The following is an 18,510-nucleotide window of genomic DNA, read 5'->3' on the forward strand; positions in this document are numbered from 1 at the left end:
AGAGCTTCTAAAAGGCATGCAAAAATGAAGAGTATGAAAGCAAATATGAGTCTCTTATCGATAGATATGTAAGCTTCTATAATATTAAAAAAGAAGCTGGTAGAGCTATCAAAGGCCTTGAGTCTGTCCTCATGAAAGAAGCAATAAAAACTCTGCCAGAATTATCAAGGATCAAGGGTCTAGAAGAATGAGGAACTGAAGGAAACAGGCACTGGAAAAAAAAATCAAGACATTGGTGAGTTTAAAGGCTGAAAAATTCTAAGGACCTGATGACCCAATGATCTACATCCCAGAGTTTGAAAGTAGTGACTGTAGAGATAGTGAATGCTTGTGTTAATATCTTCCAGATTCTGGAATTTACTCTGTAAATCGGAAGGTAGAAAAGGTGACCCTATTATTGAAGAAAGGAGGGAGAGACAAAAACAGAGAACTACTGACTCGTTCGCCTGACATCATTTTATCTACAATGAAGGATGCAATATCAGAGCACCTTGAAAACCACAGTAGGAATTGGTAGTCAGGGAGGATTTATGAAAGGAAAATTATGTTTGACTTGTCTACTGGAGTTCTTTGAGGATGTGACTATGGAATAGAAAAGGGGAATGTAGTGCATTTGGATATTCAGAAGGCTTTTGATGCTGGAAGTTGCCCATTCGAGTTAGAGTGCACAGAATTGGGGTTACATACTGACATGGATTGAGAAATGTTTATTGGACAGAAAGCAAAGAGTGGAAATAAACAATCTTTCTCAGGTTAACAGGCCGTGTTTAGAGAAGTGCCATAGAAATTGGCACTAAGGCCCTAACTATTCATGGCCTATAGTGAAAGTTTGGCCACAGGGGCTAAATATCATATTTACAAGTTTACTGATGATAGGAAAACTAGAGGGAAATTGTGTGTAGGGAGGTGGATGTAAAGAGGCTTCAAGGGATATGGTGATAATGGTAAGATAGAGTCATAGACTCATAGATTCACAGAGTTGCACAGCACAGAAAAGAGCCCTTTTACCCACCATGTATATGCCAACACTTTTGTTCATCTACATTCATTCTATCTGCCTGCATTAGGTCTGTATACTTCTATGCCTTGCCTATTTAAGTGTCTGTCTAAATGCCTCTTAAATGTAATAATTGTATCTGACTCCACCACCTCCTCTGGCAGCATGTTCCAGATATCAACCACCCTTGTTTAAACAAAGCATACCCCATCAGATCCCCGTTAAAACTCTTTCCTCTCACCTTAAATCCATGGCCTCTTGTTTTTGATGCTGCTACCAGGAGGAAAAGATTTTAATTATCTGCTCTGTCTCTGCCTCTCATAATCTTATCAATAATATTGTTACTCTGAGAAAAGGATTCACGCTACAGGGAACTGGAGTCACCCCCTCCCCTGAAACAATGCCTCTTCATTCCTAATGATCTGTTGGAAGGCAGATTGCAGGAATTAAAAGCTCCTTTGAACTCCTTTGAAAACTAGTAGCCAGAGTCATGGTGACGGCAGTCTGAGCTTCCAAGTGCCTTCTGCTTGTGCTGCAGTGGAAGTTGAGGGCTGGACCTTTGAGCACTGCAGATGGTTGAGCTCACAAATGTTGTAATGGAGCTGGCCATCACAGCAATGCTAAAAGGGATGGCCAAGCCCCATGCAAAGACTTGTGCAAGGATGGAGCAAATCTCTGCTGTGCTTTAACATTTCAAGCATCCTTTCAGGCAGACTGACCATATCCATTGTGCACACTCATCAGCATCTGTCAGCATGATGCTCTATCAAAGTCTTCCAAGGAATCCTGCAGAGCAGAACCCGTGTGATTGGGGCTTGCTTCCCACTGTTCTACTGCTGCTGGTTATGTACAGTGTTCTCCAAAAGCAGAGTGAAGTGTGTAAATGTTTCCAGATCATGCACCAGCTACGGTTGAATAGCTCTCACTGTGTGCAGGTGGTGAGCTACGGGTTTGATGCTTGGACTAATGCTAGTGCGTGAGGGTGTGATGGTGTATTTAAATATGGAAAGGAATCCTGATTGATAAAGATTATTTTTTGATCTGTTGTGGGAGAGTATTGCACAGGGTACCGTGGAGCAATCCTTGAGAGAAAAGCATAAACTTCTTGTGGATCTCTATCCATATCTTTGAGACTTCATTCCTGGAAATGACCTTGTTAGTGACCTACATCTTGACCATGAATGGTGGGATCTCAGGGTTCCTTGTATGGAAGGCAGCCCCACCTCTTCATCAATCAATTTGTCCAGCATCAGGGAAGAATGTCAAGGAACCCACCTTCACCTTTAACATTGCTTTTTCCAAGTTCATGAATCCTATGGGATGAGCTGTACCATCAGAGAGTTCACTTGGTACCACCTACCTTCAACTGGTGCTAGCTACTTGGAGCGTACACCACAGTAAGGCTAAAAACAGAGCTGACTAGTTGCAGAGATCATAATGATGTGGGAGTACTAATTCTGTGTGCGTCCTGCAATGGGTCAAAGAGGCTGGGGTTAGTCAGGCTTCACAATGTCAGTGCATGCTTCCCAGCCTGCCCTACTTCTGCTACAGGGCTTTATGCACAAAGCCTCCAGTCTTCAGCTGGTTTAGACATAGAGATGGAGACAGAGAGACTTTCAGCACAGAGACAGGCCCTTCATGCCTACACTGACCATCAAACACTCAGTTACACTAATCCTACAACACTCCCATTTCTTTTATTTTCACCACATTTTTATTTAGGTGAGTGGTAGAATGCACACTTTCAGCACATTCTACCACTCACCTAAATGCTAGAGCAAATTACAGTGAACAATTAATGTATGAACTTGCATGTCTTTGGGATGTGGGAGGAAACCAGAGCACCCAGAGGATGCCCACAGGGTCATGGGGAGAACTCCACACAGACAGCACTGGAGGTCAGGACTGAACACGGGTTACTGGCGCTGTGAGGCAGCAACTCTACCAGCTGTGCCAGTTTGCCACTTTTTCTGTCACAGCCAAGTCTTTCTGGAAGTGTGTGAAAGTTGATTTATCTAAAGTCTGCATTATCCTATCCTGCAGGCAAATACAGAACAATAGTCTCACACATTTCTCTGACAAAATGCTGATAGAGCTGTTTAAATGATTTGGAATTCTTTCAATCACTTACAGAAAAGCAAATACACAGGTCAAAATGTTTCCTCCACAAAATAGCTCCTCTGTCAGGAACATGTTCTGTAAAATAATGTTGAAAGTAGTTTGCAGGCAGTCTAGACAAATGGATGATTTTTTTAAAAATCACAATAACAAAGCTCTTTTATGCAGCCCCCTTACTTGTACTGTGATTGGTCATCATTACATATACAAAACCAGTAAATAGCTAGAAACAAAGCAGAGAGCTTTCAAATTAACAACTCTGTTGAAAGCAGAGGGAGAAAGGATGGATCCCATGAATCTGACAGGATTCTCTGTCTTGGAAATCAGTTTAATAGTGAGTGCAATTTAATGGATACATTTCATTGATGAGGCTTTTAAGATTTATGCAGAGTCAAGTAAAAGGATGTAGCTAGCTGCATTGAAAGCTGTCTATCAGTAGAAACAAACAAAAAATAAAAGGAATGCAGGGATCTGATTTGGAGCCTCCTGCTATTAATGCTGTTCATGAGACAAATCATAATTTCATAGAAGTTCTTACAGCAATAAGATAAGCTGTGTGCTTCTGAGGCAGTCTCTTAGGGTTCAGGATGACTTGCTTCCTCTATTGAAGTGGCTTATAAGACGAATATGTGACTGGCAGAATAGCAGAGGACCTCTGAAATAAAAACAGATAATGCGGGAACCTCTCAGAGGTCAGGCTGCGCCTGCGGAAAGTGAGAAAGAGTTAATGTTCAAGGTCAAAGTCCTTTCATCAGAACTTGGAAAGGGAGATAAAAAAGGTAGCGTTAAGTTGCAGAGAAGGTGGTGGGAGGGTTAGAAAGGAACAAGGAAATATCTGTGATAAGGTGAGCCTAGGTTGCTGTAAGTATTAGTTGTTGGGTTAAAAAGATTAATGGGGGCACTTAGAGGGGGGTTATATCTCTTTGTTGGTGTTATATGTTGTTAATTGCAGGGAAATTGGACAGCAGGTCAGGCTGTACTAATAGAGAGAGTAAAACTAAGCCAATCTCCTAGATGGATGACCCACTGCAGAACTGGCCAATTCTGATACAAAGAAAGCAGGTTACCTAAAACTGGAGAATTCAATATTGAGTCTGGAAGGCTGCCATATGTTTAGATGAGAGATGAGGCACTGTTCCTCAAGTTTGCTTTGGGCCTTGTAACAGTGCAGGAGGTCAGAATGGTAGTTGACCTTTATGATATAGGTATTAAGAATAAAGCTATTCTTTTGTATGCTTCAGTGAATGAGTTGATGATGATTTGGCTCCAAATGTGCATATATGAATGCATTGCCTGTGAATTGCACCCGGCTAAGTGAAATTTTGAGGTGACCTTGATTTTGCAGTGGTGGCTAGGTAAGTCGAGCAGTTTCCCATTTGTCCTGCAGATTAGTTTTTGCTCCGGCAGTAAGATTATTGGAGATGGAGGTGCAGCACTGTGGTGAAAAAATTGTGAAGATGTTGGAACAACGATGCAGCCTTGCATGTCAGTTTTGGATCTGCTGTGGAGCCATCCAAGTGGTTTGGATGAATTGAGCCAAAGGGCCTGTTTCTGTGCTCTACGGATCCATGACACTTTCTATGACTCTAAGATCACAACTTGAATTCCTTCAACATGCATCCATTAAATGATTAGCTTCTGAAAGCAGCCAAATTTGAGAAGGATGTTCTTTTTTAATGCATGGAGCTGAGAGATTTGTGGTCAAAACAAGCCAATTATAGAAGTGAATGCTGCTCCCTGTGTTTATATTAGAGTTGATGTGCAGTGAAGGTCAAGTCTACTGAGCCTCTGGATGGATGGAATCCATATTGCAATTTGGGGAGAAAGTCTTTAGCCACTGGGAGGAGATGGATGAAGGGGACCCTGGCTATGGCTTTCCCTATGTAGACAGCAGAGAGACTCTCCATAGTTACATCAATAGTATTTTTCTTCATTCTTGAAATGGTCAGAATTACGGCATCTCTGAGGTCTCCTGACATGTCCCCCTATTTCCAGAGGTAGGAGATAAGGTTCTGAATTTGTGACTGAAGTTCCTCTCCACCAAGATTTAGAACTTCAACAGGGAAAACGTCTGTGCAATCCAATGATAATCATAACAGTAATTGATAGTTCAATGGGATCTGAATAAAGTAACAGGATAACCAAAAGAACATGCCTTGTGTCAAAGATGAAGATGAAGGATATGGGTGAGATAATTCACACTTCACTGAAATTAATTGATCAACATGCATTTGCTAACAAGAAGAACAATGAATAAGTGAATCTCAAGAACATTTCATTGTAAAATGGAATGAAATAGTTCAATATATATTTTGATTTGCATAATTCATTGGTTAGGTTAGTTTATGTTGCATATGGGAAGTAGATAAGTGACTGTTGAGGAAAATGAGCCAGAAGGCTCAGCTGGTGAAGAGTGAGGAAATCTTGGCAAGACTAAAATGGTGGAAGACTTGATCCAATGGGCCTTTGCTCCTTTTACACCCTCCCCCACCCCACTCTGAACTTGGGGTACTGTGACTGTGATCTTCACGTGTCTTTATGTTTTAGAATGTGATTGTGGGACAGCTAGTGAGCAGTGTAAGAACATGTGATGAGTGATTTCCTCCTGTGTGCTGACAAAAGTTTTCAACTTTTACCTGTGTTCCCTGTCAACTGCAGAAACTTGATGCCGTCTTTAGATACCAAACGGGAGTTCCCTGTAACCAATTCTTCAAAACAATCACCAATAAACTTGCCAACACTTAAGGATCTTAATATGCTTACCCTGCTGCTAAAAACTGGACTTACCATGTGAGGCTAGTGGCTGGTGTCCCCTACATTACTGGTATGAAAGCAGCATTGAACATTGATCAATGTCACAATCTGTCCTCATTGCATACTTCTCACCTGCAAGAGCATCACATGTGCCATTGCCTTTAGCAATATGGCGGTCAGGCTAAGATGCATTAGTTACATAAAATCTGAGTCAAAGCAGCACTCACTGCCCCCAAAAGGCAAATACCACGAGGCCCATTTTCTCAGGCAGGAAGTCCTGAGTTATATGCTGGGTAATTCAACCAGATAGGTCTTTGCAATAAATAAAGCTTAAAAGAAAGAATGTCATTGAAAGGTATACACTGTAATTTGGAATTCAGGACTATGATTATTCTCCTCATGTTTATGCATCCCATTGGAGAAGAATGGATGACTGGTCTTGCAGGTGGAACTGTGATGATCTGCTTGAACAGAACTGGGAAGAACACCCGAGGTTACACCATACTATGTGAAATAATGAAATCAAAGCACTGGGCTGATCAACACAGACACATACTCCCCTTGGAATCCTGGGGGCCCCATGCACAAACTAAAGGCATAAACCAATGGTAAATCCATGCCATTTTTACAAAACACAATCTGATGATGAATCCTTTTGACGCCACACGGATGAAAGCTTCCAATTAAAGGAATTGATGCTGCCAACAATACAATAACATGCCATTGACTCCAAACCTCCCATCCCCACCTCCACCACCCCACCAGAGGTTACTGTTGTAAGTATTAGAAGGAAGAACAACAGACTGTGTCCGGAAAGCCTCAATAAATCATTGCTATTACTGATTTTGACATATACATATATTTGTTTTAACATTTATGGCATTTTCTCCACAAGAAACATTACGCAGGAGAATAAATTTACATAGCCTACTGCACCTCTCCACATGATGGCTCTGGAGAAATGAGCTGGGCAGCAGCCTGTACTTATAAGGATTTAAATGGATGCAAGATGCCAGCCTTTATTGAGCTGTCTGCCCTAATAAACAATATATTCCAACTCTCTTGTAAAATATTACCTATAATGTTAACTCCTTGCTCTCTCCTTGGTTTCACGTAAGAAACCAAATTTCAGTGAAAGAAAAGGACTTCTAGTAAAACAAAGTATCCTTGAGATTGGGTAAAAAATGGCTGTCCCTTTGTGGTGGTGCTCTATACTTATATTCACCACGAACAGCATGTCCACGGAATCCAAATGCACTTAAGCCCAGTGCACTATATTTCCCTGGAGGTGGCCAGATGTATTTGTCCCTGTCTGCAAGCAGTAGTATTGTTTCTCTATTCCAGCACTGCTTCTTTGTGCATATTTGTTTAAAATCATCACATTTAGCTGCTATGTGGTCTGGTAGAGAGTTTATGACCCAGCCGATCTTCCCAGTTAGTGCTGCTAATTTTCCTTCTTCTATTAAAGCCCGGTTGAACTAATTTGACAGTGACTGAAGTAAAAACTGCAGCATAATGTGCACTTGTTTTGGCACATGATTGAATTAGATCACTGAATTTTCCTCATTCTCTTCTGAACTGACCTGACAAAAGCACTTAGGACGAGCAGGAGCATATAATGAAATGGAACTCCTACAGCTGGTTATGTTTGATAAGGAAAGCTGATATATTGGAGATGAAAGCAAGAGAACAATATCATTTGTATGATCTTTGAGAGTTCACGTTACGTAAATTTTATACTGTTTTGCACCATGCCAAGGCTAATAACACCAGTTGCACCTCTAGGAATATTATATTGATGTGTCTAATTGCTAGATTTTCAATACTTAACTGTCCTGTTATTGGAATTCTCACAGGAAGTTAAAGGAAATAGCAGAGTATGCTTGTTGGCTTTGTTTGCAGAATTGGACAATACCTTGCCTAGAAATATATGTCTCTCCAGTAACATTATAGTATGAATTCCTGAGATATAGAGCAATGTATTGATGTTACCATCTCCCAACATATGGCAGGGATCCCTTCCTGTGAACTGTTCGTAACCCAAACAGTTCGCAAGTTAGAAATGCCACTACAAACTGAGTTCCCAGGTGGCAGAATGTTCTTGCAGCCCCGCAGCCGTTGGCAAATCTATCCCACCTGTCTCCCAAACAATCGTTCATAACTCAGATGTTTGTAATCTGGGGAGGACCTGCAGTGTTTCTTTTGTCAATGATGGATGACTTTCTGGGCAATAAAGCTTTATCCAATGCAAAAATAATTATGTTATACAGCTCAGAAACAAAATCTGCAGATGCTGGAAATCTGAAATCAAAAAGAAAATGCTGGAAATACTCAGCAGGTCAGGCAGCATCTGTGGAAAGAGAAACAGAGTTATCATTTCAGGTAGTTGACCTTTTAATAAATGGTCATTGACCTGAAAGATATAGTCTTTTTCCACCTCCACTGATGTTTCTTGAGTATTCTCAGCATTTTCTGTTTCTTGTGTATCAAAACCATTGTTTTAGCATTGACATATATTCATGAATGCATTGAGACACATTACATCTATCCAAAGAGGAAGAGGTTCATTTACAAGACAGTATGCAAGCTATTTGCATTTTGCATCAGCTCACTTTGTGTGAGAAGCAAGCACATGACACAGAAAAAAACATGTTCCATACTTAAAGATACGTTACAGTCATCTGATGGTGTTGGTAATTATATATTTGCCCAGATTATGGGGTGTGGTGTGGCTTCATGAATGTTTGTTTTATGTCTGAATTGGTAAAATCATATAGTCTGGGGAAGAGTTTGATAGTATAATAGAATTATTAAGACTTCAAAGAATTTGGGGTTTTCTCCAAGATTAAGGCTAAGTTTGGGGATACAGGCAAAGGATTTTAGGTGTGTTGCATCAGACCTCTCAAGGTGTTATTGTGATGCCTTGAGTTTTGCAGCTAAAGTGTAATAGGAAGTGAAGTTTATAAAAAACAGTGCACTATATGAAACAATCTTAATTTATATTAACAGTGGACCCCTAACAAATTTGCTTCTTGTTTTTCTTTTTGTTGAAATGTCTCTGTTCTCTAACATTTCTTTCTGCTGAAGTTGATCTGCCTCATTCTCTTCTGAAGCTGCCTCTCACCAATTTATTTTTCCTGATCTAACTCTGTTATTTGCCTTTCCTTGACTGAACAAGAAAACATTACAGTGACTAGTAAGAAGCTGACATGAAAGTCATTCTAGGGCGGTAAAGTCCCACTCTATTTTAATTCTTGGAAACCAGTTGCCAGAAAGACTGAAGCAAAAAACAGACCGCTGGAGGAACTCAGCGGGACAAGGCAGCACCTGTGGTGGGAAATGGGCAGTCGACGTTTCAGGTCAAGACTTTTCACCTGAACTGAAAGAGTAGATGGGAGGTAGCCAGTATAAAGGGGTGAGGGGTAAGGCTGGGACAAGAGCTGGCATTGATAGGTGGATCCAAAGGAGGAAGGATGATTGGCAGATGAAGGAGGGAAGGGTGGATATAGCGACAAGAGGCTGGGAGGTGATAGGTGGAGGCAACAAAGGGATGCAGATGAATCTGATAGGAAAGGAAGGTGGAACATGGAACCAAATAAGGGAGGTGGGGAGGGGACCCAGTGGGAGGAGTGTGTGGAGGGCAAAGAAACTGGGTGATGGGGCGGTTGGGTTTGTGTAGGTGGGACTGGGTAGACCAGGAGGAGAGAGAAAGGGACAGAGGGGCAGCAGGTAACCTGAAACTGCAGAATTCAATGTTCATGCCACTTACTCAGGTAGAATATGAGGTATTGTTCCTCTAGCTTGCAGTTGCCTCACCCCGGCAGTGGAGGAGGCCGAGGATGGACGGGTCCAGTGTGATGAGTGTCCATCAGAAAGATTGATCGGCAGCATTAAAGTAAGGAGATGGAAAAGGGAGAGGGTAATGAGAGGAGGGGGCTGGGGGCCAATGGAGGTTGAGAAATCCTTCACAAAAAGGATTGCTCCCCATGGTCATACAGGCCAAGTAATAATTAAAAGAAAACATGATAACTTACCTTAATGGATCTCTTATGCATTACTCTTATTGACATATCTCTTATTGACTACAGCTCCATCTTCAATACTATAATTCCATGCAAACTCATCACCAAACTCTGAGACCTGGGACTCAACACCTCCCTCTGTAACTGGATCCTTGACTTCCTGACCAACAGACTGCAATCAGTGAGGATAGGCAGCAAAACCTCCGCCACGATTATTCTCAACACTGGTGCCCCACAAGGTTGCATCCTCAGTCCTCTACTCTACTCCCTATACACTCATAACTGCGTGGCCAGATTCTGTTCTAACGCCATCTACAAGTTTGCAGATGATACCACCATAGTGGGCCGTATCTCAAATAACAATGAGTCGGAGTGCAGGAAGGAGATAGAGAGTTTAGTGACATGGTGTCATGACAACAACCTTTCCCTCAATGTCAGCAAAACAAAAGAGCTGGTCATTGACTTCAGGAAGGGGAGTGGTGCACATACACCTGTCGACATCAACGGCACTGAGGTTGAGAGGATTGAGAGCTTCAAGTTCTTAGGAGTGAACATCACCAATAGTCTGTCCTGGTCCAACCATGTAAATGCCACATCCAAGAAAGCTCACCAGCGCCTCTACTTCCTCAGGAGGCTAAAGACATTTGGCATGTCCCCCATTGACACACATCAACTTTTATCAATGCACCATAGAAAGCATCCTATCTGGATGCATCATGGCTTGGTATGGCAACTGCTCTGCCCAGGACTGCAAGAAACTGCAGAGAGATGTGAACACAACTCAGCACATCACAGAAACCAGCCTCCCCTCCATGGACTCTGTTTATACTTCTCGCTGCCTCAGTAAAGCAGCCAGCATAATCAAAGACCCCACCCAGGTGGCACATTTTCTCTTCTCCCCCCTCCCATCAGGGAGAAGATACAAAAGCCTGAAAGCACGTACTACCAGGCTCAAGGACAGCTTCTATCCCGCTGTTATAAGACTATTGAATGGTTCCCTTATACGATAAACTGGACACAATCTACCTCTCACCTTATTGTCTTCCTGCATTGCACTTTCTCTGTAGCTGTGACACTTTACTCTGCATTCTGTATTGTTTTACCTTGTACTACCTCAATGCATTGTGTAATGAATTGATCTGTATGAACGGTTTGGAAGACAAGTTTTTCACTGTACCTCGGTACAAGTGACAATAACAAACCAATTCCATTTCCAACTCCAATTGTGCCCCGATGGGTTTTCTGTTATTAGAATCTAATCAGTACATTTACAAACACCACAGAGCAGTGTGAGAATGAGATGTATAGCTGAACTCTATTTTAATTCATGGAAAACCAGGCTGTAGGCGTGAACATCAAGGTTCATTGCCCGCAGAGCTAAGGACACTGGAAAGTGCACAGTGGTCGGATGGCATATTTTGGTAATGGGCTGCAACAGGAGGAAGAGTTGAGATTCTGAAGAGCCAGAAGGTGAGGTAGAGCTTGGAACATCAGAAAGAAAGGGCAGGAGAGATGTTTGGAGGGTGGGAGGGCCAGGAGCAGGAGGGAAAGGCCAGCAGAGGCTGATGCAAAGCTGGGAGAGAGATCAATGGTGTGCTGGAGGCAACAACAGCACAGGGAGTCTCAATGCTAATGTCTCAGGTAAGTGATAATGTCTCAGGTAATCTACTTGATTTCACGTGTTGACAATTGTTAAAAATAATAAATAGATTTATTGTATTCGTTTCCAAAGGCTGGAAGGTAACATATTTCATCAGCGGGAATATATAAAAACTTAAATAAGACAACTGAGGTGCTTCTGTTACAGAGTCACAGAGTTATGCAATACAGAAACAAGGCCAACCGCCCAGCTGGTCCATGCTGACCAAGATGCCTACCTATGCTGGTCCCATTTGGCCGATATCTCTCCAAACCTTTTCTCTCCATGTACCTGTCCAAATGTTTTTTTTTAAATTGTAACTTAAAACATTGTAATTATATCTGCCTCTACTGCTGCCTCCGGCAGCTCTTTCCATATACCCACCACCCTCTGTGTGAAAATACTTGCCCCTTAGATCCCCTTTAAATCTTTCTCCTCTCACCTTAAACCTTTGCCCTCTACCCTGAGAAAAAGACTCTATCTACCCTATCTGCGCCCCTCATAATTTTATAAACCTCTATAAGGTCACCCCTCAGCCTCCTTCACTCCAGGGTAAACAGTCCCAGCCTGTCAGTTTTGCTGAACTCTACCCTTTTTGTGGTGGAAAGGTCAAGAGGTGGTTGATTATTGGTACGTCTTTCATCTTCGTGTTAAGCTTTCAAAAGTTTCAATATGATTAACACACCCATTTTATTAAATCCCACTTTTATTTCTGTATAGGCATTGGGGAAATATTTCTATTAAGCTGTACTCTCTCCACATCTAATTTATAATTAAATATTCAAATGAGTTTCAATGAAGATTCTGCTGCTAATGAATAAGACGTCTCTGTACCTAGAAATTTTATATTGAGGGAAATTTTTGAAATTGACATCCTGCTTTGTTACCATTCAAATTAATTTTATGGTTTTATTGATGCATTTTCTTGTGTAAAATGATTGAGTATTCATCCAGATAATGTGAAATCTGGCAGAATATGGTAATTTCTGTTTTTCATTTTCCTGTGTTGGTAAACTAATCTGCTCTTCCATAACAGATTTCCTCAATTTCTCTTGTCCACATTTCTCTTGCTGAATAAAATGCTGGAGATATTCCGCAGGTTAAGCAGCAATCATGGGAAGAGAAGCAGAGTTAACATTTCTGGTGAAGGGTCTTCCACCTGAAACATTATCTCTGTTTCTCTTTTCATAGATGCTGCCTGACCTGCTGAATGTTTCTAGCATTTCCAGCATCTCCTTTCTCTGGTTTTTTAACTTTTCTCGGTTGTGATAGAAGGTGATCAACCTGAAACATTAACTGTATTTCTCTCACTACAGATGCTCCCTGACCTGCTGACTATTTCAAACACTTCCTGTTTTTATTTCAGATTTCTTGCATCTACTTTTTCTTTTTGCATTTCATTCACTGGAGGGTAAAATCATCATCCAGCATTATTCAAGGGATCTGTCTTTAATTGGCCCAAGGTCCTTGATTTGACCATAGATTGAAGGACCTTCAATCCACCTCAAAGTCAAAGTGTGTTGATTGCTTTAGCTGGGGAGTGATTTCTGAAAGCATTAACTCCTGACCCAAGTGCCTGCAATACAACATATGTGTCATATTTAAAATCAGCCTGCGGACAACAATTATTCCTTACATGCTATCAGCCCTTTAAGGATTTTTTCACACGACTAACTATTCTCGAGTGTTCCGATAGTGCCTGGGAACAAAAGTTTCAAAGGCAGCACATTTGGAAGAAAGCTATGTTTAGGAATATCTGCAGGCCTTGTAAGCTCATTCATTAAAGTTTAAATTACCAACTATTGCCAGGACCTCAGCAAGTTAATGAAGGAGCTACTGCCACCTCCAACAGTGTGATGTTCTCTCGGTAGTTCAAGCCCATGAAACACCAGGTGTGGACAAATCTGTCCCAAAGCAGAACGACGTTAAAACAGCTATCCTGAACTGCCCTGTGAGGAGAGCTTGGGTCCCATGTGGAAAAAGCACACTTCATGAAGGGTTAATCTCTGACTCTGCCCCGCACATCATATTGATTCAAGGCTTGTTTTCCTTCACAGAAGAATTTCCAGCCCGGTATCTCCCAGAGTCCCCGCATATGACACTGAGTTAAATCTGCAAGGGGCTTTGATTTCCAGCCCTTGGACTAAAGCTTCTGATCTCCACCAATACCAGCACCACAATACCATGGGAGGATAGAACATTCTATTCAGGGAAGGGCTAAATGGGCTTATTTGGGAATTTTTATAACAGACCTAGGAAGCTATGAGCAGAAAAAAACTATCACTCTTGACAAATTAGATTTCCTAATGTAATGTTCTATGTGAAAGGCAGGACTTCATTCTGAACCATTTCATAAACATAGAAATCCTTAAATATAGACTTGCCAGACATCAACTGGCTATCTATTGAATATTCAGCTTTACTGCAGCAATGGTAAAGATAAGAATTGAAGGATAGTTTGCAAAATCCCAGTTAATGGCAGGCAAGCTCACTGATGGACACTTCAAATGACAATAATGTGTGCAAAACTGGCAGCAAAGAAAATGAGTCTACAAGGGATTGAGCCAACGCTGTACTCTATAATTTCCAGTAAGAAGTGATTTATTTTACAAATAAAAGACTTTTACTCAAACTCTGGTGGTGTGTTCGTGGACAGTGTGTTGAGCAGTGGACAGATTCCTGACGTTGGCGGTGAGTATTCAGGTTCGTGTAGTTTCTGCCAGCCACTGGTAACACCAAGCAACTGGCTTGGAATGGCTGGACACATTCAAAGAAGATGGGGCACTTGTTCAACGAGTGAGCTTTAGCTGAAAGAGGGTGGGTTTTGGTTCCTGTGACCTCTGCTCCCCAGCGCCCCCCACCAGCAGAACAGGACTGGATGTTTGTTGGTTGGGACTATCCCGATCAAATGCAGACAGGTGATCATCCAACTCCTTTCTAGTTAGTGTTTTGCTGTGATTTGCAAAGGAACAGTGCTTCAGAACAACACACTTACTCTCTGAATACTCCTTGAAACTTCTTTCTGCTCCAGGGGTAAAACAGCCAATTTCTCACATCTGAAATTTCACTGGCTTCCCTTGAATACTGGGATCTTCATCCTCTTGAAGCCAGAAAGTTGTCACCTCTGCACTTTAGATGACTTCTGATAGACACAGCTCAGCTACCATGATTTTCAGCCTCTCACGCTACACCTTGGCCACTGTGCATTGAGCCATCATCAGTAAATCTGGCCCAGAAGTAACCATGCATGGGATCTTCAGACTCTTTAAATCACTTCCACACAGCAGCACAATCCTCCCTTAAGGTATCCAGCTCAACCTGAGGCTGATTCAGCCCAGTTAGCAGCTTAGTGAACATGAGAAATCTCATAGACAATGTTCCCTTTTTAAGACCTTTACAGTCTCTTCCACTCAAACCAAGTCCTCTTCCAAACAGCTAGCTACTAAACTCTGCAAATACTCCGTATACGCAGAAAGTGCTGAACTGATGCCTAAATACCAGTGAGCTCTGGCTGCTGAAAGTGAACCATGGTTTGCCCTGGGACATCTTGCCATAATTTAAACTTCTGGCTGATTTTGTTGTGCCCCAGTACTTTGGCTTACTACCTCATGGTGGCTTCCCCTAATACTTCTACTTTTTGCTCAATTGTTTCCCTGCCACTGCACTGCAGAATTTGTTTTACTTGCTGGCCCACAGTCCACAGCTCTTGCTGGCAAACAGTCTACACTATGTACCATTGGTTTTCAAAAAGATGATTTTAATATTTTCTTCGTGTTCTGAAAGGAAGATTCTTTATTACTATTCCCAACCTGTCCCATAATGTTACTTCTGGGAGTTTCACCTTGCCATGTATTATTGTGCAATTCCACCACAGCCCTTGACTCCATGGGATCTTTTAGCAGTTTCTTATGCACGCAGCTATTGCATGCATTGATGCGACTCTAGCTGTCTTCCTCTCAAGAAAACCTTACATTTGTTCACCGCTCATACCTAGTGCCTTGGGCACATGGTCCTCTTCAGATTGGCACTCATCAGATGCCACCTGTAAAGATGCCAGTTCATTGCTACCTGTAGCTTGATCCCACATTTACTTACATAGTGCGAGTCACTTACCTTTGCTGTCTTCTCTTCCACAGCCATACCTTCTCTCGCCTGCTCAGATTATAGAACATTTTATTTTGTTCTCAGGATCACTCTGTTAGAACTGGAGATGGTGGTCCTGGCATGGCCACATCTGCGAGCTCTGGACTTCTTGGTGCCTCTTAAGTCCTCCTGAACAGTGGTCGTCAAAGCATCCTACAGCTCAAGGGGCTCCAGGATCATATCATCACCCAAAGCTGCACTTTTTTGAAAAATACCGTTCCTTAACTCAAGTGACTCAATTCAATCACTGTTTGTGATCGTAGATACATAGTTCTGGTCCATAATTATGATGGGCAACTGGACCCATCTGTCTCTGCTGGCAACCCAACAGTCTATCTATCGTACAATCTGGAGAGTCCCTTCTGCATATTTCTTATGACAGAGAAGGAGGCTATTCGGCCTATTGAGTCCATGCATGCTCCCAACAGAACAATGCCCATTGGGCCCATTCCTCCACCTTATTTCCCTGCAGCTCTACATCTTATTCTCTCTCAAATGCACATCAACCCCCCTTTGATTCTTCCCCCCACTTACTTACATTAAGGAGTAATTTAGAGCAGCCAATTAAACTACCAGCATGTCTTTGAGATGTGGGAGGAAACCCATGCAGCCTCTACGAAAATGTGCAAGCTCCACACACACCCCTGAGGGTGAGAGCTAACTAAGGTCTCTGGAGCCAACTGCTTTGTCACTTTGCTGCCCCATTAATATTGTCTCAATGAAAAGTGCCTGAGATGATCTCAGTGCATATCTTGCTCCATAACCAACCAGCTGGCAGCATTATCAAAATGTATGCTGATCTCAATGTCCTCAATTGATAAGGAAGCCACCATTGTCTTGTCTGTAACTCTTTCTGCATGTATATGGTAAATTCCATGCAACATACCAAGCTCCTTTGTTCTCCTTTCTGCAGCATGGGTGGTAACCTAACAGAACTGTTCTCCTCCTTTTCCCCCTTGCAACTGAGATTTGCCAACAATTGCCTCCTCCTATGCAATAAACCCTATGTAGTGGCACTTAAAACATCAGGTCATCCTGAATGGTCAAACTAAGGACCAGTGTCTCTCGTCTTTTCATTCACATGACTTACATGCTTCCTGTCTCTGGCATTCCTGTTGAAGGTTCTTGTGGTAACCACCCCTGGACTCCACACTCACCGCTGGGTCCCAGTTCTCCATTGTCACTGCCAGCACCCCATTCTTCTTGTTGCCATTACCAAGGTCCCACAGTGGACCCTCAAACTGCTTATCGCACATGGCCCCTCCTGCCAAAACTACCTTTAGAGCACCATACATGGGATCATTGAATTCCTATCACAGGTTTCGTGCTGTAACTGGAATCTCTGGCTAGGTGTGAACTGATTTTTGAAACACAAACACTTTCATTGTTGGTATGGGCATTTACACACTGCAATTAAGTAAGGGCTGACAAAGGGCGGCACAGTAGGGCATCAGTGCTCCTGATTCACAGCTTCAGGGACCTGGCATTGATGCTGCCCATTTGGAGTTTGCATACTCTCTCCTTGACTGGGTAGATTTCTGCTGGGTGCTCTGGATTCCTCCCACATCCCAAAGTTGGTAGGTTAATTGTTACTGTAAATTAACACTTAGTGTCGGGAGGTGATAAAGAAGGGGAGTTGATGGGCATGTGGGAGCAAATAAGTTCCAGGCTACAGGGTAGTAAGGAGCATTGGATTGATGAGATTGCTCTGTTTGGAGCCGGCATGGATCTGATGGGCTAAATGGCCTACCTCTGCATTGTAATAAGTAAGTAATAATTAATATAATTCCGTGGGAAGAGGACTCTGAGCGCAAGAAACTTCTGGCCAATCATTGTATCTAGGAAATCCAAGAAATAACTAGCAATCAAAGCCAGCATCCCATCCCCTGAGCTGTGACCAAGTGACTTGTCAACTTCTTGGGGAATGGAATAAAACATCTAACAACTGTGTTTCTTTCCTGGTGCAGAACAAAAGCTACTCATCAGCATTGAAAGAAAATAATCCAAGATGATGTTATATATGTTTGTCACTGAATGCAAACACTCCATCTAATGGCCATTTGACATTTAGATCATCCTTGTAAAGAATGGTACTTCAACTTACCTGGAACTAAACTTCGTGCCTGTATGATGCTGCCATTAACTCATGCTAATTCCAGCAATCTATGTTATTATGGGGGAAAAGCATCAGCACTTACTATAATTATAGATAGAACTGATTAAATCTCACAATGCAACATAATGTTCCTGACTTTATGAGACTTATAAATGTCACCTCAAGAAGAATAATGTTGTTGCATTTGCTATATCCATATTTTATCTTACATTTACAGTGCAAGTACAAGGAGAGCCTAGTTATTTTTCTGACCTGGAAGCTAAGAACACCTAACATGATCCTGATCTGAATTATGGATGATAACAGGAAAATTACTCAGAAGTGCAACAATCACCGTTGCACATCATACAAAATATTGGCCATTTCCAAGTATTGTGATAATAATGAAACAAACGTATCTGCTAAAGATTTCAGTAAAGATACGCAAACTATAAAATTATTTATTTACACTATATTAGGCAGTCGCATTGCTATGGCTTTACAATTCTGTTTTAATAGGAGGAAATCATCTTTACCTGCTTCACCCCATACCGGCAAGTAGTCATCCTGCTGAATGTCCAACATAATCTCAAGGCCATTGCCAGTCCCACCTTGCACAGTGGTCAGCAGAGGCTTGTCATCACTTCCTGAGTTAAACATGTAGCACTTTCCATATCTGGTAAAAACCTAAAGGAAAAATAAAAGATAAATATAAATAATAAAGACCTGTGCTATATTTTCC

The 18,510-nt window shown here is 41.9% G+C and overlaps 1 protein-coding gene across 3 annotated transcripts in view; it reads right to left on the reverse strand.

Moving 5' to 3' along the window:
* The window catches only part of LOC127583052 (acid-sensing ion channel 2-like), an 868,039-nt gene that overhangs the window by 105,654 nt on the left and 743,875 nt on the right, over positions 1–18,510 (reverse strand). For all 3 annotated transcript variants that reach the window (XM_052038773.1, XM_052038771.1, XM_052038772.1), the window contains one exon: positions 18,305–18,455. In XM_052038773.1, the coding sequence (XP_051894733.1) occupies positions 18,305–18,455 (151 nt within the window). The remainder of the gene's footprint in view (positions 1–18,304; positions 18,456–18,510) is intronic.

Source organism: Pristis pectinata, chromosome 25, assembly GCF_009764475.1.
Source record: "Pristis pectinata isolate sPriPec2 chromosome 25, sPriPec2.1.pri, whole genome shotgun sequence".
Lineage (NCBI taxonomy): Eukaryota > Metazoa > Chordata > Chondrichthyes > Rhinopristiformes > Pristidae > Pristis > Pristis pectinata.